General features: G+C 53.7%; 1 protein-coding gene across 1 annotated transcript in view; it reads right to left on the reverse strand.

Moving 5' to 3' along the window:
• Positions 1–24,864, reverse strand: part of LOC139260446 (unconventional myosin-X-like) — a 204,319-nt gene that overhangs the window by 70,553 nt on the left and 108,902 nt on the right. Inside the window, exons 20-21 of the mRNA XM_070877008.1 lie at positions 20,015–20,139; positions 18,086–18,200 (exon numbers count right to left, since the gene is read on the reverse strand). Of these exons, the coding sequence (XP_070733109.1) occupies positions 18,086–18,200; positions 20,015–20,139 (240 nt within the window). The remainder of the gene's footprint in view (positions 1–18,085; positions 18,201–20,014; positions 20,140–24,864) is intronic.

The raw sequence follows: 24,864 nt of genomic DNA on the forward strand, positions 1-24,864 counted from the left end.
AGGGGGTTCAAAGTGAGAGCGAGGGGGTTCAGTGAGTGAGGGGGTTCACAGTGAGAGCGAGGGGGTTCACAGTGAGAGCGAGGGGGTTCAGTGAGTGAGGGGGTTCACAGTGGGAGCGAGGGGGTTCAGTGAGCGAGGGGGTTCACAGTGAGAGCGAGGGGGTTCACAGTGAGAGCGAGGGAGTACACAGTGAGAGCGAGGGGGTTCAGTGAGCGAGGGAGTTCACAGTGAGAGCGTGGGGGTTCACAGTGGGAGCGAGGGGCTTCACAGTGAGAGTGAGGGGGTTCACAGTGGGAGCGAGGGGGTTCACAGTGAGAGCGAGGGGGTTCAGTGAGCGAGGGGGTTCACAGTGAGAGCGAGGGGGTTCACAGTGGGAGCGAGGGGCTTCACAGTGAGAGTGAGGGGGTTCACAGTGGGAGCGAGGGGGTTCACAGTGGGAGCGAGGGGGTTCACAATGAGAGCGAGGGGGTTCAATGAGCAAGGGGGTTCACAGTGAGAGCGAGGGGGTTCAGTGAGCGAGGGGGTTCAGTGAGCGAGGGAGTTCACAGTGGGAGCGAGGGGGGTCAATGAGCGAGGGCGTTCACAGTGAGAGCGAGGGGGTTCACAGTGAGAGCGAGGGGGTACACAGTGAGAGCAAGGGGGTTCACAGTGAGAGCGAGGGGGGTTCAGTGAGCGAGGGGGTTCACAGTGAGAGCGAGGGGGTTCACAGTGAGAGCGAGGGGATACACAGTGAGAGCAAGGGGGTTCACAGTGAGAGCGAGGGGGTTCAGTGAGCGAGGGGGTTCACAGTGAGAGCGAGGGGATACACAGTGGGAGCGAGGCGGTTCACAGTGAGAGCGAGGGGGTTCACCGTGAGAGCGAGGGGGTTCAGTGAGCGAGGGGGTTCACAGTGAGAGCGAGGGGGTTCAGTGAGCGAGGGGGTTCACAGTGAGAGCGAGGGGGTTCACAGTGAGAGCAAGGGGGTTCACAGTGAGAGTGAGGGGGTTCACAGTGAGAGCGAGGGGGTTCACAGTGAGAGTGAGGGGGGTCACAGTGAGAGCGAGGGGGTTCACAGTGAGAGCGAGGGGGTTCACAGTGAGAGCGAGGGGGTTCACAGTGAGAGCGAGGGGGTTCACAGGGAGAGTGAGGGGGTTCACAGTGAGAGCGAGGGCGTTCACAGTGAGAGTGAGGGGGTTCACAGTGAGAGTGAGGGGGTTCAGTGAGCGAGGGGGTTCACAGTGAGAGCGAGGGGGTTCACAGTGAGAGTGAGGGGGTTCACAGTGAGAGCGAGGGGGTTCACAGTGAGAGCGAGGGGGTTCAGTGAGCGAGGGGGTTCACAGTGAGAGCGAGGGGGTTCAGTGAGCGAGGGGGTTCACAGTGAGAGCGAGGGGGTTCACAGTGAGAGCGAGGGGGTTCAGTGAGCGAGGGGGTTCACAGTGAGAGCGAGAGGGTTCACAGTGAGAGTGAGGGGGTTCACAGTGAGAGCGAGGGGGTTCACAGTGAGAGTGAGGGGGTTCACAGTGAGAGCGAGAGGGTTCACAGTGAGAGCGAGGGGGTTCACAATGAGAGCGAGGGGGTTCACAGTGAGAGTGAGGGGATTCACAGTGAGAGCGAGGGGGTTCACAGTGAGAGCGAGGGGGTTCACAGTGAGAGTGAGGGGGTTCACAGTGAGAGTGAGGGGGTTCACAGTGAGAGCGAGGGGGTTCACAGTGAGAGTGAGGGGGTTCACAGTGAGAGTGAGGGGGTTCACAGTGGGAGCCTGGGGTACACATTGGGAGCGAGGGGTACACATTGGGAGCAAGGGGTACACATTGGGAGCGAGGGGTACACATTGGGAGCGAGGGGGTTCACAGTGGGAGCGAGGGGGTACACATTGGGAGCGAGGGGGTACACATTGGGAGCGAGGGGTACACATTGGGAGCGAGGGGTACACATTGGGAGCGAGGGGGTTCACAGACCTTTCATACTTTGCCCCAAGCTGCACACAGTTCACCCCTCACCCCTTACTCCACAACCCACATCTTTCAACCCTCACCCCACACCCCTCACCTTTCACCCCTCCACTCTCCAGGCTGACAATGCACCAACTGTACTGTTGTAAATAAAACTGAGCGCTGGGACTGCTTGTATTGATATCCTTCCTGGAACTGAGGATCCTCGGGATCGCTCTCGTTTCCGAACAATCAGCTGAAGTATAATTAGAAGCACAGCTGGCTTTCACAGGAAGCTAGTCCCATGACACAGACAGTTCCAGGGACCCCTCACACAGTCACCTCATCCCAAAATATCATCACAATTAGATCCAGCAAACACCGAGGAACGGACAGCCCACAGGAACAGGAGGCCATTCAGCCCCTCGAGCTAGTTACACAGGAACAGGAGGCCATTCAGCTCCTCGAGCCTGTTACACAGGAACAGAGGAGGCCATTCAGCCCCTCGAACCTGTTACACAGGAACAGGAGGCCCATTCAGCCCCTCGAGCCTGTTACACAGGAACAGGGGGAGGCCATTCAGCCCCTCGAGTCTGTTACACAGGAACGGGATGAGGCCATTCAGCCCCTCGAGCCTGTTACACAGGAACAGGAGAAGGCCATTCAGCCTCTCGAGCCTGTTACACAGGAACAGGAGAAGGCCATTCAGCCTCTCGAGCCTGTTACACAGGAACAGGAGGAGGCCATTCAGTCCTTCGAGCCTGTTACACAGGAACAGGAGCAGGCCACTCAGCCCCTCGAGCCTGTTACACAGGAATAGCAGGAGGCCATTCAGCCCCTCGAGGCTATTACATTGGAACAGGAGGAGGCCAAACAGCCCCTCTAGCCTATTACACAGGAACAAAAGGCCACTCAGCCCCTCGAGTGATTGCACAGGAATGGAGCGAGCAGGTTGGTAAAGGGGAACCAGTAGATGTCATGTATTCGGATTTCCAGAAGGCATTCGATAAGGTGCCACATAAAAGGTTACTGCACAAGATAAGAGCTCACGGGGTTGGGGGTAATATATTAGCATGGATAGAGGATTGGCTAACTAACAGAAAACAGAGAGTCGGGATAAATGGGTCATTTTCAGGTTGGCAAACAGTAACTAGTGGGATGCTACAGGGATTGGTGCTGGGGCCTCAACTATTTACAATCTAGATTAATGACTTGGATGAAGGGACCAAGTGTAATGTAGCCAAATTTGCTGATGATACAAAGATAGGTGGTAAAGCAAATTGGGAAGAAGATCCAAATAATCTGCAAAGGGATATAGACAGGCTAAGTGAGTGGGCAAACATTTGGCAGATGGATTATAATGTCGGAAAATGTGAGGTAATCTACTTTGACAGGAAAAATAAAAAAGCAAATTATTATTCAAATGGGGAGAGATTACAAAATGATGTGATACAGCGGGATCTGGAGGTCCTTGTGCATGAAACACAAAAGGTTTGCATGCAGGTACAGCAAGTAATCAGGAAGGCCAATGGAATGTTGGCCTTTTTTGCATGGGGGATAGAGTATAATAGTAGGGAAGTCCTGCTACAATTGAGACCACACCTGGACTACTGCATACAGTTTTGGTCTCCTTATTTATGGAGTGATATACTTGCATTGGAGGCAGTTCAAAGAAAGTTAACTAGGTTGATTCCTGAGATGAGGGGGTTGTCTTATGAAAAAAGATTGAGCCTATACTCACTGGAGTTTAGAAGAATGAGAGGTGATCTTATTGAAACATATAAGGTACTGAAAAGGTTCGACAAGGTAAATGCAGAGAGGATGTTTCCCCTCGTGGGGGAATCTAGAACTAGGGGGCACAGTTTCAGAGTAAGGGGTCGCCCATTTAGAACTGAGATAAGGAAGAATTTCTTCTCTCAGAGGGTCATGGACATGTAGAATTCTCTGCCCCAGGGAGCTGTGAAGGCTGTGTCCTTGAATATATTTAAGGTGGAGATGGACAGATGTTTGAATGATAAGCGAGTCAAGGGTTATGGGGAGCGGGTAGGGAAGTGGAGTTGAGGCCAAGATCAGATCAGCCATGATCTTGTTGAATGGCAGAGCAGTGTTGGCCTCCGACAGTGCAGCACTCCCTCAGCATTGCACTGGAAGTGCTAACGTGGATTTTTGTGCTCAAGTCCCTGGAGTGGAACTTGAACCCACAACCTTCTGACTCAGAGGCGAGAGTGCTACCCACTGAGCCACAGCTGACACCACTCTTTGGGTAAAGAAGTTTATTCTGAATTCCCTATTGGATTTCTTGGTGACTATCTTATATTGATGGCCTCTAATTTTGCTCTTTCCCACAAGTGGAAACATTCTCTCTGTATCCACTCTATCAAAACCTTTCATAATTTTAAAGACCTCGATGAGGTTACCCCTCAGCCATCTTTTTTCAAAAGAAAAGAGGCCCAGCCTGTTCACCCTTTCCTGATATGTATACCCTCGCATTTCTGGTATCATCCTAGTAAATCTTCTCTGCACCCTCTCCAGTGCCTCTATATCCTTTTTATAATATGGCGACCAGAACTGTACTCAGTGCTCTAAGTGTGGTCTAACCAAGGTTCAATACAGGTTTAGCATAACTTTACTACTTTTGAATTCTATTCCTCTAGAAATAAAGCCTAGCTCTTGGTTTGCTTTTTTATGGTCTTGCTAACCTGCGTCGCAACTTTTAGTGATTTGTGTATTTATTCTCCGAGATCCCTTTGTTCCTCTACCCCACCTAGACTCGCACCCTCCAAGTAATAATAGCACCTTCCTACCAAAATGTAATACCTCACCTTTATCTGTGTTGAATTTCATTTGCCAATTATATGCCCATTCTGCAAGTTTATTAATGACCACCGCAGGTCGGGCCTATAAATACAGCTGGAGCGTCGGGCCCTGGAACATGGTGGGCAGCCCCGACCTGTGTGAGAACACCATCGCAGGTCGGGCCTATAAATACAGCTGGAGCGTCGGGCCCTGGAACATGGTGGGCAGCCCCGACCTGTGTGAAAACACCATCGCAGGTCGAGCTATAAGTACAGCTGGAGCGTCGGGCCCTGGAACATGGTGGGCAGCCCCGACCTGTGTGAGAACACCATCGCAGGTCGAGCTATAAGTAGAGCTGGAGCGTCGGGCCCTGGAACATGGTGGGCAGCCCCGACCTGTGTGAGAACACCATCGCAGGTCGAGCTATAAGTAGAGCTGGAGCGTCGGGCCCTGGAACATGGTGGGCAGCCCCGACCTGTATGAGAACACCATCGCAGGTCAGGACTATAACTAGAGCTGGAGCCACTACAGCTACCAGCGCGAGCCGCTCCAAGTGTGAGATGGCTTCGAGGTGACATCATGAGGACCCAGATCGCCGATTGGAACGTGGGCAGGAGCATTGGCGGGGCCCTGGTACAGCAGAGGAGCGGGACGCTTGTGGCAGACTTGTGATGAGTGATCAGGGCAGAGGAGTGATGAGGGATAGTGGCTGAGATGTGGTGTGTGACCGTGACGGAGGTTCGGCGAATGTTTGGTGTGGAGGTGCGGTGGGAGATCATAGCAGACATGCGGCGAGTGTTTTTGTGGCGGATGAGCGGTGAGGGATCGTGGCGGAGATGCGGCGAAGGTTTGGTGTGGAGGTGCGGCGGGAGATCGTGGCAGAGGTGCGGCGAATGTTTGTGGCGGAGGAGCGGCGAATGGGGGTACGGGGCCCAGAAGAGCCGAGGGCCCCGGGGCAGCACAGGCCAGCCCAAACTGCGATATGTGTGCGTACTAGGTCAGTGCAGCAGAGCAGGTCTCCAGTCGTCCTGGTTAACCCTTGCCACTGGATAAAGGTCTCGCTCTGTCGAGCCCGTGTGGTGGCTAATGTGCAATGGTCATCACACGTTAAAAAATCCATACACAGGCATCTTCCACCCTCTCAATTGGAGTTCAGGACTGGAATATCGGGTCCTTCATTGTGAACTCTTGTGGAAGCAAGTCACCCTCGTTCGAGAGACCGCCTATGATGATGATGATGATGATAATGTCCTCCAGTAATTTGTTGCAGTCCTCTTCAGTATTGAGTATCCCCCCCGCCCGTCGCGAATTTGGTATCACCCGCAAATTTAGAAATTGTGTTTTTGATTCCAAATTCGAATTCGTTAATATAAATCCCAGCACTGATCCTTGTGGAACGCCACTAACCACCCACCTTCTGCCAGTGAATAGCTGCCCTTTACCCCTACTCTCTGCTTTCTGTCTTGAAGCCAGCTAGCGATCCATTCTGTTCCTTGTCCCCTGACTCAGCATTCTCTGACCTTGCTCATCAGTCTATTATGGGCTATCTTATTGAAAATCGAGATAAATTACATATGCTGCATTACCATTGTCTACTCTCTCTGTTACCTCTTCAAAAAATTCAAAGAGATTGGTCAAGCAAGACTTTCCCTACCATTTAACACTGCCAAACTCTCGTGTTGTCTATTTTCTAGCCCTTGTTTCCTCTGTTTGCCAAATTCATTTTCTAATTTTCTGCTTTCCAATTTCAGCTCTGCTTCTGAATCTATTCTCAGGTTCCCATCTCCCTGCCAAACTAGTTTAAACCAACAGCACTAGCAACCCTCCCTCCGCCCCTTGATCGCATCCCGCTGCCATGAGGAAGAAAGCTGCGGATTTCGGGAAGATGCCGATGTACTGGTCAGGTGGGCAGAACAGCGACAAATGGAATTCAATCCGGAGAAGTGTGAGGTAATACATTTGGGGAGGGCAAACAAGGCAAGGGAATACACATTAAACGGTACAACACTGAGAAGTGTAGAGGAACAACGGGACCTTGGAGTGCAGGTCCACAGATACCTGAAGGTAGCAGGCCAGGTAGATAAGGTGGTTAAGAAGGCATGTGGAATACTTGCCTTTATTAGCCGAGGCATAGAATATAAGAGCAGGGAGGTTATGTTTGAACTGTATAAAACACTGGTTAGGTCACAGCTGGAGTACTGCGTGCAGTTTTGGTCACCGCATTACAGGAAAGATGTGATTGCAATACAGGGGGTACAGAGGAGATTTATGAGGAGCATTTTAGCTATGAGGAAAGATTGGATAGGCTGGGTTTGTTTTCTTTGGAACAGAGGAGGCTGAGGGGAGACCTGATTGAGGTGTATAAAATTATGAGGGGCCTGGATAGAGTGTATAGGAAGGACCTGTTTCCTTTAGCAGAGGGGTCAACAACCAGGGGACATAGATTTAAAGTAATTGGTAGGAGGTTGAGAGCGGATTTGAGGAGACTTTTTTTCACCCAGAGGTCTGGAACTCACTGCCTGAAAGGGTGGTAGAGGCAGAAACCCTTACATTTAAAAAGTACTTGGATATGCACTTGAAGTGCCGTAACCCACAGGGGTACGGACCAAGAGCTGGAAAGTGGGATTCGGCTGGATAGCTCTTTGTCAGCCGGCACAGACACGATGGGCCGAATAGCCTCCTAATGCACTGCAAATTTCTATGATTCTATGTTCTTCTGAATTATCAACTTAAAGCATATATTATGGTCACTATTGCCTAGATGAGCCCCTACTTTTACTAATCTTATCTGCTCTGGTCCTTTTCACCTCTGAACATCCCACAGGCACTGACTCTCACTGGGGTACAGTCCCACACACACTGACTCTCACTGGGGTACAGTCCCACACACACTGACTCTCACTGGGGTACAGTTCCACAGGCACTGACTCTCACTGGGGTACAGTCCCACACACACTGACTCTCACTGGGGTACAGTCCAACACACACTGACTCTCACTGGGGTACAGTCCCACACACACTGACTCTCACTGGGGTATGGGTCCCACACACACTGACTCTCACTGGGGTACAGTCCCACACACACAGACTCTCACTGGGGTACAGTCCCACACACACTGACTCTCACTGGGGTACAGTCCAACACACACTGACTCTCACTGGGGTACAGTCCCACACACACTGACTCTCACTGGGGTATGGGTCCCACACACACTGACTCTCACTGGGGTACAGTTCCACAGGCACTGACTCTCACTGGGGTATGGGTCCCACACACACTGACTCTCACTGAGGTACAGTCCCACACACACTGACTCTCACTGGGGTATGGGTCCCACACACACTGACTCTCACTGGGGTACAGTCCCACACATACTGACTCTCACTGGGGTACAGTCCCACACACACTGACTCTCACTGGCGTACAGTCCCACACACACTGACTCTCACTGGGGTACAGTCCCACACACACTGACTCTCACTGGGGTACAGTTCCACACACACTGACTCTCACTGGGGTACTGTTCCACAGACACTGACTCTCACTGGGGTACAGTTCCACACACACTGACTCTCACTGGGGTATGGGTCCCACAGACACTGACTCTCACTGGGGTACCGTACCACAGATATCGACTCTCACTGGGTTACAGTTCCACACACACTGACTCTCACTGGGGTACAGTCCAACACACACTGACTCTCACTGGGGTACAGTCCCACACACACTGACTCTCACTGGGGTATGGGTCCCACACACACTGACTCTCACTGGGGTACAGTTCCACAGGCACTGACTCTCACTGGGGTATGGGTCCCACACACACTGACTCTCACTGAGGTACAGTCCCACACACACTGACTCTCACTGGGGTATGGGTCCCACACACACTGACTCTCACTGGGGTACAGTCCCACACTTACTGACTCTCACTGGGGTACAGTCCCACACACACTGACTCTCACTGGCGTACAGTCCCACACACACTGACTCTCACTGGGGTACAGTCCCACACACACTGACTCTCACTGGGGTACAGTCCCACACACACTGACTCTCACTGGGGTACAGTTCCACACTTACTGACTCTCACTGGGGTACAGTCCCACACACACTGACTCTCACTGGCGTACAGTCCCACACACACTGACTCTCACTGGGGTACAGTCCCACACACACTGACTCTCACTGGGGTACAGTCCCACACACACTGACTCTCACTGGGGTACAGTTCCACACACACTGAATCTCACTGGGGTACAGTTCCACACACACTGACTCTCACTGGGGTACAGTCCCACACACACTGACTCTCACTGGGGTACAGTTCCACACACACTGACTCTCACTGGGGTACAGTTCCACACACACTGACTCTCACTGAGGTACAGTTCCACACACACTGACTTTCACTGGGATGCATAGAAACATAGAAAATAGGTGCAAGAGCAGGCCATTCGGCCCTTCCGAGACTGCACTGCCATTCAATATGATCATGGCTGATCATGCAACCTCAGTACCCCACCCGTGCCTTCTCTCCATACCCCCTGATCCCTTTAGCCGTAAGGGCCACATCTAACTCCCTTTCGAATATATCCAACGAACTGGACTCAACAACTTTCTCTGGCAGAGAATTCCACAGGTTCACAATTCTCTGGGTGAAAAAGTTTCTCTTCAGCTCGGTCCTATATGGCTTCCCCCTTATCTTTAGACTGTGACCCCTGGTTCTGGACTTCCCCAACATCGGGAACAGTCTTCCTGCATCTAACCTGTCCAGTCCTGTCAGAATTTTATAAGTTTCTATGAGATCCCGTCTCATTCTTCTAAATTCCAGTGAGTATAAGCCTAGCCAATCCAGTCTTTCCTCATATGTCAGTCCTGCCATCCCGGGAATCAGTCTGGTGAAGCTTCGCTGAACTCCCTCAATAGCAAGAATGTCCTTCCTCAGATTAGGAGACCAAAACTGCACACAATACTCAAGGTGTGGTCTCACCAAGGCCCTGTACAACTGCAGTAAGACCTCCCTGCTCCTATAATCAAATCCCCTAGCTATGAAGGCCAGCATGCCATTTGCTTTCTTTACTGCCTGCTGTACCTGTACCTGCATGCCTACCTTTGCACCTTCCCTTTTCCTAATCTGCCGCCATTCAGATAATATTCTGCCTTCGTGTTTTTGCCACCAAAGTGGATAACCTCACATTTATCTACATTTCATTGCATCTGCCATGTATTTGCCCACTCACCTAACCTGTCCAAGTCATCCTGAAGCCTCTTAGCATCCTCCTCGCAGCTCACACCGCCACCCAGCTTAGTGTCATCTGCAAACTTGGAGATATTACACTCAATTCCTTCATCTGAATCATTGATGTATATTGTAAATAGCTGGGGTCCCAGCACTGAGCCCTGTGGCACCCCACTAGTCACTGCCTGCCATTCTGAAAAGCACCCGTTTATTCCCACTCTTTGCTTTCTGTCTGCCAACCAGTTCTCTATCCACGTCAATGCATTACCCCCAATACCATGTGCTTTAATTTTGTACATTAATCTCTTGTGTGGGACCTTGTCAAAAGTCTTTTGAATGTCCAAATACACCACATCCACAGGTTCTCCCTTGTCCACTCTACTAGTTTCATCCTCAAAAAACTCTAGAAGATTTGTCAAGCATGATTTCCCTTTCATAAATCCATGTTGACTTGGACCGATCCTGTCACTGCTTTCCAGATGCGCTCCCATTACATCTTTAATAATTGATTCCAACATTTTTCCCACCACCGATGTCAGGCTAACCGATCTATAATTCCCTGTTTTCTCTCTCCGTCCTTTCTTAAAAGGTGGGGTTACATTAACTACCCTCCAATCCATAGGAACTGATCCAGAGTCCATGGAACGTTGGAAAATGACCACCAATGCATCTACTATTTCTAGGGCCACTTCCTTAAGTACTCTGGGATGCAGACTATCAGGCCCTTCAATTTCCCTAACACCATTTTCTGACTTATAAGGATTTCCCTCAGTTCCCCCTTCTCGCTCGACCTTTGGTCCCCAAGTATTTTCGGGAGGTTATTCGTGTCTTCCTTAATGAAGACAGAACCAAAGTATTTGTTCAACTTGTCTGCCATTTCCTTGTTCCCCATTATGAATTCATCTGGTTCTGACTGCAAGGGACCTACATTTGTCTTCACATATTTATCTCTTCACATATTTATAGAAGCTTTTGCAGTCAGTTTTTATGTTCCCTGCAAGCTTACTCTCATACTCTCGCATTCTTCCTGTATCTAACCTGTCCAATCCCGCCAGTTTGGTTAGCCCAATCAATATGTAGATTAAAGTCACCCATGATAACTGCTGGATCCTTATTGCATGCGTCCCTAATTTCCTGTTTGATGCCATCCCCAACCTCCCTACTACTGTTTGTGGTCTGTACACAACTCCCACTAACGTTTTCTGCCCTTTGGTGTTTCGCAGCTCTACCCATATAGATTCCACATCATCCACGCTAATGTCCTTCCTTACTATTGCGTTAATCTCCTCTTTAACCAGCAACGCCACCCCACCTCCTTTTCCTTCCTGTCTGTCCTTCCTGAATATTGAATACCGCTGGACGTTGAGTTTCCAGCCTTGGTTACTCTGGAGCCAGGTCTCCGTAATCCCAATTACATCATATCCATTAACAGCTATCTGCGCAGTCAATTCATCCACCTTATTACGAATGCTCCTCGTCTTCACTCAGAGCCTTCAGGTTTGTTTTTTAACACTCTTTGTCCTTTTTGAATTATGTGGCCCTTTTTGATTTTTGCCCTTGATTTCTCTGCCCTCCACTCTTGCTTTTCTCCACACCCACTGACTCTCACTGGGGTACAGTCCCACACACACTGACTCTCATTGGGGTACAGTTCCACACACACTGACTCTCACTGGGGTACAGTCCCACACACACTGACTCTCACTGGGGTACGGGTCCCACACACACTGACTCTCACTGTGGTACAGTCCCACACACACTGACTCTCACTGGGGGTACGGATCCCACACACACACTGACTCTCACTGGGGTAAGGGTCCCACAATGACTGACTCTCACCGGGGTACAGTTCCACACACACTGACTCTCACTGGGGTACAGTCCCACACACACTGACTCTCACTGGGGGTACGGGTCCCACACACACACTGACTCTCACTGGGGTACGGGTCCCACACACACTGACTCTCACTGGGGTACAGTTCCACAGGCACTGACTCTCACTGGGGTACGGGTCCCACACACACTGACTCTCACTGGGGTACAGTTCCACACACACTGACTCTCACTGGGGTACAGTTCCACACACACTGACTCTCACTGTGGTACTCAGTGAGGCAGGAAAAAGAGTGGGAGAGCGATAGTGATAGGGGATTCGATTGTAAGGGGAATAGATAGGCGTTTCTGCGGCCGCAACCGAGACTCCAGGATGGTATGTTGCCTCCCTGGTGCAAGGGTCAAGGATGTCTCGGAGCAGATGCAGGACATTCTGAAAAGGGAGGATGAACAGCCAGTTGTCGTGGTGCACATTGGTACCAACGATATAGGTAAAAAAAGGGATGAGGTCCTACGAGACGAATTTAAGGAGCTAGGAGCTAAATTAAAACGTCGGACCTCAAAAGTAGTAATCTCAGGATTGCTACCAGTGCCACGTGCTAGTCAGAGTAGGAATCGCAGGAGAGCTCAGATAAATATGTGGCTTGAGCAGTGGTGCAGCAGGAAGGGATTCAAATTCCTGGGGCACTGAAACCGGTTCTGGGGGAGGTGGGACCAGTACAAACTGGACGGTCTGCACCTAGGCAGGACCGGAACCAATGTCCGAGGGGGAGTGTTTGCTAGTGCTGTTGGGGAGGAGTTAAACTAATATGGCAGGGGGATGGGAACCAATGCAGGGAGACAGAGGGAAACAAAAAGGAGACAAAAGCAAAAGACAGAAAGGAGAGGAGTAAAAGTGGAGGGCAGAGAAACCCAAGGCAAAAAACAAAAAGGGCCACTGAATGTAAAGGGGCTGCAGGAGGGGTTAAAACTAAAAATCATGGTTTAAAAACTAGTATTAAAACACTCTACCTAAACGCACGCAGCATTCAAAATAAAGTAAATGAGTTGACGGCACAAATCATTTCAAATAGGTATAATTTGGGGGCCAAGACTGGGAATTAAACATACAGGGGTATCTGACAATTCGGAAAGATAGACAAGAAGGGAAAGGAGGTGGGGTAGCTCTGTTAATAAAGGATGATATCAGGGCAGTTGTGAGAGACGATATTGGCTCTAATGAACAAAATGTTGAATCATTGTGGGTGGAGATTAGAGATAGTAAGGGGAAAAAGTCACTGGTGGGCGTAGTTTATAGGCCCCCAAATAATAACTTCACGGTGGGCGGGCGATAATCAAGGGAATAATGGAGGCATGTGAAAAAGGAACGGCAGTAATCATGGGGGATTTTAACTTACATATCGATTGGTCAAATCAAATCGCACGGGGTAGCATGGAGGAGGAATTCATAGAATGCATATGGGATTGTTTCTTAGAACAGTATGTTACAGAACCTACAAGGGAGCAAGCTATCTTAGGTCTGGTCCTGTGTAATGAGACAGGAATAATAAACGATCTCCTAGTAAAAGATCCTCTCGGAATGTGTGATCACAGTATGGTTGAATTTGTAATACAGATTGAGGGTGAGGAAGTAGTGTCTCAAACGAGCATACTATGTTTAAACAAAGGGGACTACAGTGGGATGAGGGCAGAGTTGGCTAAAGTAGACTGGAAACACAGACTAAACGGTGGCATAATTGAGAAACAGTGGAGGACTTTTAAGGAGCTCTTTCATGGTGCTCAACAAAAATATATTCCAGTGAAAAAGAAGGGCGGTAAGAGAAGGGATAACCAGCAGTGGATAACCAAGGAAATAAAGGAGAGTATCAAATTAAAAACCAACGCGTATAAGGTGGCCAAGGTTAGTGGGAAACTAGAAGATTGGGAAAATTTTAAACGACAGCAAAGAATGACTAAGAAAGCAATAAAGAAAGGAAAGATAGATTACGAAGGTAAACTTGCGCAAAACATAAAAACGGATAGTAAAAGCTTTTACAGATATATAAAACGGAAAAGAGTGACTAAAGTAAATGTTGGTCCCTTAGAAGATGAGAAGGGGATTTAATAATGGGAAATGTGGAAATGGCTGAGACCTTAAACAATTATTTTGCTTCGGTCTTCACAGTGGAAGACACAGAAACCACGCCAGAAATTGCTGGTGACAGGAATGTGGGAAGGGAGGACCTTGAGACAATCACTATCACTAGGGGGGTAATGCTGGACAGGCTAATGGGACTCAAGGTAGACAAGTCCCCTGGTCCTGATGAAATGCATCCCAGGGTATTAAAAGAGATGGCGGAAGTTATAGCAGATGCATTCGTTATAATCTACCAAAATTCTCTGGACTCTGGGGAGGTACCAGCGGATTGGAAAGCAGCTAATGTAACGCCTCTGTTTAAAAAAGGGGGAAGACAAAAGGCAGGTAACTATAGGCCGGTTAGTTTAACATCTGTAGTGGTGAAAATGCTTGAAACTATCATTAAGGAAGAAACAGCGGGACATCTAGATAGGAATAGTGCAATCAAGCAGACGCAGCATGGATTCATGAAGGGCAAATCATGTTTAACTAATTTACTGGAATTCTTTGAGGATATAACGAGCATGGTGGATAGAGGTTTACCGATGGATGTGGTGTATTTAGATTTTCAAAAGGCATTCGATAAGGTGCCACACAAATGGTTACTGCAGAAGATAAAGGTGCGCGGAGTCAGAGGAAATGTATTAGCATAGATAGAGAATTGGCTGGCTAACAGAAAGCAGAGAGTTGGGATGAATGGGTCCTTTTCGGGTTGGAAATTGGTGGTTAGTGGTGTGCCACAGGGATCGGTGCTGGGATCACAACTGTTTACAATATACATAGATGACCTGGAAGAGGGGACAGAGTGTAGTGTAACAAAATTTGCAGATGACACAAAGATTAGTGGGAAAGCGGGTTGTGTAGAGGACACAGAGAGGCTGCAAAGAGATTTAGATAGGTTAAGCGAATGGGCTAAGGTTTGGCAGATGGAATACGATGTCGGAAAGTGTGAGGTCATCCACCTTGGGGAAAAAAAACAGTAAAAGGGAATATTGTTTGAATGGGGAGAAATTACAACATGCTGCGGTGCAGAGGGACCTGGGGGTCCTTGTGCATGAATCCCAAAAAGTTAGTTTGCAGGTGCAACAGGTAATCAGGAAGGCGAATGGAATGTTGGCCTTCATTGCGAGAGGGATGGAGTACAAAAGCAGGGAGGTCCTGCTGCAATTGTACAGGGTATTGGTGAGGCCGCACCTGGAGTACTGCATGCAGTTTTGGTCACCTTACTTAAGGAAGGATATACTAGCTTTGGAGGGGGTACAGAGACGATTCACTAGGCTGATTCTGGAGATGAGGGGGTTAACTTATGATGATAGATTGAGTAGACTGGGTCTTTACTCGTTGGAGTTCAGAAGGATGAGGGGTGATCTTATAGAAACATTTAAAATAATGAAAGGGATAGACAAGATAGAGGCAGAGAGGTTGTTTCCACTGGTCGGGGAGACTAGAACTAGGGGGCACAGCCTCAAAATATGGGGGAGCCAATTTAAAACCGAGTTGAGAAGGAATTTCTTCTCCCAGAGGGTTGTGAATCTGTGGAATTCTCTGCCCAAGGAAGCAGTTGAGGCTAGCTCATTGAATGTATTCAAATCACAGATAGATAGATTTTTAACCAAGAAGGGAATTAAGGGTTATGGGGAGCGGGCGGGTAAGTGGAGCTGAGTCCACGGCCAGATCAGCCATGATCTTGTTGAATGGCGGAGCAGGCTCAAGGGGCTAGATGGCCTACTCCTGTTCCTAATTCTTATGTTCTTATGTTCAGGGTTAATGAGGATGACCCGTATGATGCATTTTCTGTTCTAGAACAGGAAGAAACTAAATGTTTCAGCAAGTCAATGACATCTCACTTCTGACCTTGAAGAGACAATGGGCCTCCTTCATTCAGCAATGGATGCCTGGCTCAGCTGTGAGTGAATCATCAATGTCAACCTCCAGAGCAAATGGGAGCCTTTCGTCGGAAGCACTGTTCAATTTGCTCCTGCTCCGTTCTTACCAGTTGTCCTTTACTCCAGTCTCAGCTCTGAGTGCTCCTCCAGCCCTGGGTACGCACCGTCTCCTGGCACTGTTGCTCCTCTCGGTATCGAGCGGCACCTCGGGACCAGATGCAGCATCCTAACCTTAACCCGAACGTAACCCTAACCCGACCCCAAACCCCAGCCCTATCCTAACCTTAACCCGAACGTAACCCTAACCCGACCCCAAACCCCAGCCCTATCCTAACCTTAACCCGACCGTAACCCTAACCCGACCCCAAACCCCAGCCCTATCCTAACCTTAACCCGACCGTAACCCTAACCCGACCCCAAACCCCAGCCCTATCCTAACCTTAACCCGAACGTAACCCGAACCCGACCCCTAATCTTAACCATACCCCTAACCTTAAAATTAACTCTAACCCTAACCTTAAGCTTAAGCCGAGCCGTAATCCTAACCCTACTCCTAACCTTAAAAGTATCCCTAACATTAACCTAATCCTAACCTTACCTTGACTCTAAACCTAACCATCAACCTGAACCTTAACCCTAAACATAACCTACCATAACCCAAACCCTAACTAAACTTGAACCTTAATGCTAACCCTGACCCAGAACTTTAATCCTAACTCTAACCTTAACCCTAATTCCATCCCGAACCCAAACCTTAACCATTACTCTATCCTTAGCCCAAATCGTTATCCTAACCTTAATCCTAATTCTAACCTTAACCTTAATCCTAATCCTAAACACAAATCTGGATCCGAAAACAGCCGGGGAACAGGGAGGGAGGGAGTGGGTCAGAGGGTTGGGAGGGGGAGCAGGAAGGGCAGGAATGGGTCAGAAGGTTGAGGGGAAGGGGGAGCAGGGAGATCCCGTCTCCCGAGAAACCGCAAAATCGGTGTTCCAATGATCTTACCCATGAAATTACCACGAGCGAGGGAGAAACCTGCAGGGAGGTGTGACGGGGATGGTAGACGGGGGAAGGGTATGACGGGGTCACAGTGTGTGACGTGGGGGGGGGGGGGGGGAGGTGTGACGGGAGGGGGTGTGGTGGGAGGGGAGGGTGTGAGGGGGGGAGGTGTGACGGGAGGGGGTATGACGGGGGGGAGGGTGTGAGGGGGGAGGGTGTGAGGAGGGAAGGGTGTGACAGGGGAGGGGCAGGTGTGAGGGGGGGAGGGTGTGACGGGGGGCGGGGGGTGTGATGGGGGGAGGGTGTGACGGGGGAGGGGCGGGTGTGGGTGGGAGGGTGTGACGGGGGGAGTGTGAGGGGGGGGAGGGTGTGACGGGGAGGGGCGGGTGTGACGGGGGAGGGGCGGTGTGGGAGTGGGAGGGTGTGACGGGGGAGGGTGTGACGGGGAGGGTGTGACGGGGGGAGTGTGAGGGGGGCGAGGGTGTGACGGGGGAGGGTGTGACGGGGGGAGTGTGAGGGGGGCGAGGGTGTGACGGGGGAGGGTGTGACGGGGAGGGTGTGACGGGGGAGGGTGTGATGGAGGGGAGGGTGTGACGGGGGAGGGGCGGGTGTGGGTGGGAGGGTGTGACGGGGGGAGTGTGAGGGGGGGAGGGTGTGACGGGGAGGGTGTGACGGGGGAGGGTGTGACGGGGGAGGGGCGGGTGTGGGTGGGAGGGTGTGACGGGGGGAGTGTGAGGGGGGGAGGGTGTGACGGGGAGGGGCGGGTGTGACGGGGGAGGGGCGGTGTGGGGGTGGGAGGGTGTGACGGGGGAGGGTGTGACGGGGGGAGTGTGAGGGGGGCGAGGGTGTGACGGGGGAGGGTGTGATGGAGGGGAGGGTGTGACGGGGAGGGGCGGGTGTGGGTGGGAGGGTGTGACGGGGGGAGTGTGAGGGGGGCGAGGGGGTGACGGGGGAGGGTGTGACGGGGGAGGGTGTGACGGGGGAGGGGCGGGTGTGGGTGGGAGGGTGTGACGGGGGAGTGTGAGGGAGGGGAGGGTGTGACGGGGAGGGGCGGGTGTGACGGGGGAGGGGCGGTGTGGGGGTGGGAGGGTGTGACGGGGGAGGGTGTGACGGGGTGATGTGTCCCGGGGGGGGGGGGGGGGGGCGGGGAGGGTGTGACGGATCCATTCCTAGGAACAGGAGGCCGCCATTCAGCCCCCGGGGCCTGCTCTGCCTTTCAATCCGATCTGTACCGAAGCCCCATCGAGCCGCTCTGCTGGGTATTCCTGGGACTGCAGGCTGGAGTTACGCTCACTCACCTTGCTCTTCCCCATCCGCCAATGGGAACTGCAGTCAGTAAAGTGCTGCAGCAGCATCATGCACCGGCCCTTCCAGTCCTCCGCAACGTTGCGATTCTTCAGGAGCATCTTGTACCTAAAGTTGCACAAAAACATGCAACAACTTCCTTTAATCATTGTCAAAGTTTCACCCTGTGTCAAAGGAGGCCGATGGAAGAAATATTTCACTTTGCACCGGCAGCCTGAGTCCCACGCAGGAATAGCCTGGGCGCACACTGACAACCATACCCTTCCCAGATTAATGGTGCCCTGTGCCCTCCTGGGACAGGCAGCCACTTACAGTTAAATGAAACAACAACTTACATTTATATTGCTCTTTTAGCCGAGTAAATCCTCCCAAGGCGCTTCACAGAATTATCAAACAAAATTTGACACCAAGCAAAAAAGAAGATATTAGGGCAGATTGTAAGGAGCATCTTTAAAGGAGGAGAGAGGGAGACAGAGAGGTTTAGGGAGGGAATTCCAGAGCTTAGGCCATGGCAGCTGAAGGCACGGTCACCAATGGTGGAGCGATGGAAATCAGGGATGCTAAAGAGGCCAGAATTGGAGGAGCGCAGAGGTCTTGGAGGGTTGTAGGGCTGCAAGAGGTTACAAAAATAGGGAGGGGTGAGGAGGATTTGAAAACAAGGATGAAAATTTTAAAATTGAGGCATTGCCAGGGAGCAAATGTAGGTCAGTGAGCACAGGGGGTGATGGGTGAGTGGGACCTGGTGCGAGTTAGGACACGGGGCAGTGAGCACAGGGGGTGATGGGTGAGTGGGACCTGGTGCGAGTTAGGACACGGGGCAGTGAGCACAGGGGGTGATGGGTGAGTGGGACCTGGTGCGAGTTAGGACACGGGGCAGTGAGCACAGGGGGTGATGGGTGAGTGGGACCTGGTGCGAGTTAGGACACGGGGCAGTGAGCACAGGGGGTGATGGGTGAGTGGGACCTGGTGCGAGTTAGGACACGGGGCAGTGAGCACAGGGGGTGATGGGTGAGCGGGACTCGGTACGAGTTAGGACACGGGTCAGTGAGCACAGGGGGTGATGGGTGAGCGGGACTCGGTGTGAGTTAGGACACGGGTCAGTGAGCACAGGGGGTGATGGGTGAGCGGGACTTGGTGCGAGTTAGGACACGGGTCAGTGAGCACAGGGGGTGATGGGTGAGCGGGACTCGGTGTGAGTTAGGACACGGGTCAGTGAGCACAGGGGGTGATGGGTGAGCGGGACTTGGTGCGAGTTAGGACACGGGTCAGTGAGCACAGGGGGTGATGGGTGAGCAGGACTCGGTGCGAGTTAGGATGCGGGGCAGCAGAGTTTTGGACGAGCTGAAGTTTCGGGGGGGTGGAAGCTGGGAGCGTGGTGGAATAATCAAGTCGAGAGGAGATGCACTGGTTTATAATCGTTTTTATCCCATTCCCTTTTGAATCTGCACCCACCGCCCATTCAGATAACCACAACTCGCTGCGTAAAACATTATCTGCTTACCGAATATCCTGCAGTAGAAACAGTTTCTCCTTATTCAATCGATCACCCTTTCCCCGAGTCCCCCCCGAGTCCCCCATCCCCCGAGACCCCACCATCCCCCGAGTCCCCCCCATTCCCCGAGTCCCCCATCCCCCGAGTCCCCCCATTCCCCGAGTCTCCCCGAGTCCCCCCATTCCCCGAGTCCCCCCATCCCCCGAACCCCCCATCCCCCGAGTCCCCCCATCCCCCGAGTTCCTCCATCTCCTGAGTTCCCCCCATCCACCATCCGCCCATTCTCCGAGACCCCCATGATCCCCCCCATTCCATGTCCTCCCCACTCTCGGACTACCGGGCCTTTGAAGAGATCTGGAAATACAGTGAGTTGTGTAAGAAATGTTCCTGTTAAAAGGCGATGGCGGGACACCGGAGGGTCTGATCCCACCTGAGATAAAACTCCTGGAATGGGCGTCGCACTGGGAATCCTGCCCGTCGAATCTTCACCGTTTCCAGCATTCCTGAGTAACGCAGCTGGTTCAGGACCACATCCTCATCAAACCGCTCCGCCATCTGAGAATGACAAAGGGAGATTGTTCATTCGCATGCTTTTGTTTGGAATTTTCTCCTCCTCCTGTCCTGATTCTGGAGACAAAAAGTGAGTTGGATCCCAAGGCATTGTGATAAAAGCGGGACCCTGAACACATCCATCCTTGGGAACGCCAGGGGAAGGGGCAGAGAACGCAAAGGTTCCAGCAACAACAGCAGGTCCCACACATAGAAACATAGAAACATAGAAAATAGGTGCAGGAGTAGGCCATTCGGCCCTTCTAGCCTGCACCGCCATTCAATGAGTTCATGGCTGAACATTCAACTTCAGTACCCCATTCCTGCTTTCTTGCCATACCCCTTGATCCCCCTAGTAGTAAGGACCTCATCTAACTCCTTTTTGAATATATTTAGTGAATTGGCCTCAACAACTTTCTGTGGTAGAGAATTCCACAGGTTCACCACTCTCTGGGTGAAGAAGGTCCTCCGCATCTCGGTCCTAAATGGCTTACCCCTTATCCTTAGACTGTGACCTCTGGTTCTGGACTTCCCCAACATTGGGAACATTCTTCCTGCATCTAACCTGTCTAACCCCGTCAGAATTTTAAATGTTTCTATGAGGTCCCCTCTCATTCTTCTGAACTCCAGTGAATACAAGCCCAGTTGATCCAGTCATTCTTGATAGGTCAGTCCCGCCATCCCGGGAATCAGTCTGGTGAACCTTCGCTGCACTCCCTCAATAGCAAGAATGTCCTTCCTCAGGTTAGGAGACCAAAACTGTACACAATACTCCAGGTGTGGCCTCACCAATGCCCTGTACAACTGTAGCAACACCTCCCTGCCCCTGTACTCAAATCCCCTCGCTATGAAGGCCAACATGCCATTTGCTTTCTTAACCGCCTGCTGCACCTGCATGCCAACCTTCAATGACTGATGTACCACGACACCCAGGTCTCTTTGCACCTCCCCTTTTCCGAATCTGTCACCATTCAGATAATAGTCTGTCTCTCTGTTTTGACCACCAAAGTGGATAACCTCACATTTATCCACATTATACTTCATCTGCCATGCATTTGCCCACTCACCTAACCTATCCAAGTCGCTCTGCAGCCTCACAGCATCCTCCTCGCAGCTCACACTGCCACCCAACTTAGTGTCATCCGCAAATTTGGAGATACTACATTTAATCCCCTCGTCAAAATCATTAATGTACAGTGTAAACAGCTGGGGCCCCAGCACAGAACCTTGCGGTACCCCACTAGTCACTGCCTGCCATTCTGAAAAGTACCCATTTACTCCTACTCTTTGCTTCCTGTCTGACAACCAGTTCTCAATCCATGTCAGTACATCCATAGACGATAAATATCCGACATCAGATCCAGGGGAGAGCAAGCGGAAATTGGATGCAGAATGGGGACATTACGGACATCAGGAACACCCTAATTTGCCCTGTTAATGTACCACATGTTAATGTACCTCATGTTAATGTACCTCCCTGAGGCGGGCATGGAAGTTTTGCGTCGTATGAAATGGCAGCACGCCATCCGAGTGGGCACAGGACGGGAGGGGGGAGGGGGCAGTACGGGAGGGAGGAGGGGACAGTACGGGAGGGAGGAGGGGACAGTACGGGAGGGGGAGGGGGCAGTACGGGAGGGAGGAGGGGACAGTACGGGAGGGGGCAGTACGGGAGGGGACAGTACGGGAGGGGGGAGGGGACACTACGGGAGGAGGCAGTACGGGAGGGGACAGTACGGGAGGGGGAGGGGGCAGTACAGGAGGGGGGAGGGGACAGTACGGGAGGGGGGAGGGGGCAGTACGGGAGGGAGGAGGGGACAGTACGGGAGGGAGGAGTACGGGAGGGGACAGTACGGGAGGGGGGAGGGGACACTACGGGAGGGAGGAGTACAGGAGGGGACAGTACGGGAGGGAGGAGGGGACAGTACGGGAGGGTGGAGGGGGCAGTACGGGAGGGAGGAGTACGGGAGGGGACAGTACGGGAGGGGGGAGGGGACACTACGGGAGGGGGCAGTACGGGAGGGGACAGTATGGGAGGGGGAGGGGGCAGTACAGGAGGGGGGAGGGGACAGTACGGGAGGGGGGAGGGGGCAGTACGGGAGGGGGGAGGGGACAGTACGTGAGGGGGGAGGGGGCAGTACAGGAGGGGGGAGGGGACAGTACGGGAGGGGGGAGGGGCAGTATGGGAGGGAGGAGGGGACAGTAGGGGAGGGGGCAGTACGGGAGGGGGGAGGGGGCAGTATGGGAGGGGGAGGGGACAGTACGGGAGGGGGGAGGGGGCAGTACGGGAGGGAGGAGGGGACAGTACGGGAGGGGACAGTACGGGAGGGGGGAGGGGACACTACGGGAGGGGATAGTACGGGAGGGGGCAGTACGGGAGGGAGGAGGGGGCAGTACGGGAGGGGACAGTACGGAAGGGGGGAGGGGACACTACGGGAGGGGATAGTACGGGAGGGGGCAGTACGGGAGGGGGGAGGGGGCAGTATGGGAGGGGCAGTACGAGAGGGGGAGGGGGCAGTACAGGAGGGGGAGGGGACAGTACGGGAGGGGGAGGGGGCAGTACGGGAGGGGGAGGGGATAGTACGGGTGGGGGGAGGGGACAGTACGGGAGGGGGAGGGGGTAGTACGGGAGAGGGCAGTACGGGAGGGGGAGGGGATAGTACGGGTGGGGGGAGGGGACAGTATGGGAGGTGGCAGTACGGGAGGGGATAGTACGGGAGGGGGGAGGGGACAGTACGGGAGGGGGCAGTACGGGAGGGGATAGTACGGGAGGGGGGAGGGGACAGTACGGGAGGAGGAGGGGGCAGTACGGGAGAGGGAGGGGGCAGTACGGGAGGGGGCAGTACGGAAGGGGGGAGTGGACAGTACGGGAGGGGGAGGGTGAGGGGGCAGTATGGGAGGGGGAGGGGGCAGTACGGGAGGGGGCAGTACGGGAGGGGGAGGGGGCAGTACGGGAGGGGGAGGGTGAGGGGGCAGTATGGGAGGGGGAGGGGGCAGTACGGGAGGGGGCAGTACGGGAGGGAGGAGGGGACAGTACGGGAGGGAGGAGGGGACAGTACGGGAGGGGGGGAGGGGGCAGTACGGGAGGGAGGAGGGGACAGTACGGGAGGGGGCAGTACGGGAGGGGGGAGGGGACACTACGGGAGGAGGCAGTACGGGAGGGGACAGTACGGGAGGGGGAGGGGGCAGTACAGGAGGGGGGAGGGGACAGTACGGGAGGGGGGAGGGGGCAGTACGGGAGGGAGGAGGGGACAGTACGGGAGGGAGGAGTACGGGAGGGGACAGTACGGGAGGGGGGAGGGGACACTACGTGAGGGAGGAGTACAGGAGGGGACAGTACGGGAGGGAGGAGGGGACAGTACGGGAGGGTGGAGGGGGCAGTACGGGAGGGAGGAGTACGGGAGGGGACAGTACGGGAGGGGGAGGGGACACTACGGGAGGGGGCAGTACGGGAGGGGACAGTATGGGAGGGGGAGGGGGCAGTACAGGAGGGGGGAGGGGACAGTACGGGAGGGGGGAGGGGGCAGTACGGGAGGGGGGAGGGGACAGTACGTGAGGGGGGAGGGGGCAGTACAAGAGGGGGGAGGGGACAGTACGGGAGGGGGGAGGGGCAGTATGGGAGGGAGGAGGGGACAGTAGGGGAGGGGGCAGTACGGGAGGGGGGAGGGGGCAGTATGGGAGGGGGAGGGGACAGTACGGGAGGGGGGAGGGGGCAGTACGGGAGGGAGGAGGGGACAGTACGGGAGGGGACAGTACGGGAGGGGGGAGGGGACACTACGGGAGGGGATAGTACGGGAGGGGGCAGTACGGGAGGGAGGAGGGGGCAGTACGGGAGGGGACAGTACGGAAGGGGGGAGGGGACACTACGGGAGGGGATAGTACGGGAGGGGGCAGTACGGGAGGGGGGAGGGGGCAGTATGGGAGGGGCAGTACGAGAGGGGGAGGGGGCAGTACAGGAGGGGGAGGGGACAGTACGGGAGGGGGAGGGGGCAGTACGGGAGGGGGAGGGGATAGTACGGGTGGGGGGAGGGGACAGTACGGGAGGGGGAGGGGGTAGTACGGGAGAGGGCAGTACGGGAGGGGGAGGGGATAGTACGGGTGGGGGGAGAGGACAGTATGGGAGGTGGCAGTACGGGAGGGGATAGTACGGGAGGGGGGAGGGGACAGTACGGGAGGAGGAGGGGGCAGTACGGGAGAGGGAGGGGGCAGTACGGGAGGGGGCAGTACGGAAGGGGGCAGTACGGAAGGGGGGAGTGGACAGTACGGGAGGGGGAGAGGGCAGTACGGGAGGGGGAGGGTGAGGGGGCAGTATGGGAGGGGGAGGGGGCAGTACGGGAGGGGGCAGTACGGGAGGGGGAGGGGGCAGTACGGGAGGGGGAGGGGGCAGTACGGGAGGGGGCAGTACGGGAGGGGGAGGGGACAGTACGGGAGGGGGAGGGGCAGTACGGGAGGGGATAGTACGGGATGGGGGAGGGGGCAGTACGGGAGGGGGCAGTACGGGAGGGGGAGGGGGCAGTACGGGAGGGGGCAGTACGGGAGGGGACAGTACGGGAGGGGGAGGGGGCAGTACGGGAGGGGGAGGGGGCAGTACGGGAGGGGATAGTACGGGAGAGGGGAGGGGGCAGTACGGGAGGGGGAGGGGGCAGTACGGGAGGGGACAGTACGGGAGGGGGGAGGGGACAGTACGGGAGGGGGAGGGGGCAGTACGGGAGGGGGAGGGGGCAGTACGGGAGG

The sequence above is a fragment of the Pristiophorus japonicus genome, chromosome 3, assembly GCF_044704955.1.
Source record: "Pristiophorus japonicus isolate sPriJap1 chromosome 3, sPriJap1.hap1, whole genome shotgun sequence".
NCBI lineage: Eukaryota > Metazoa > Chordata > Chondrichthyes > Pristiophoridae > Pristiophorus > Pristiophorus japonicus.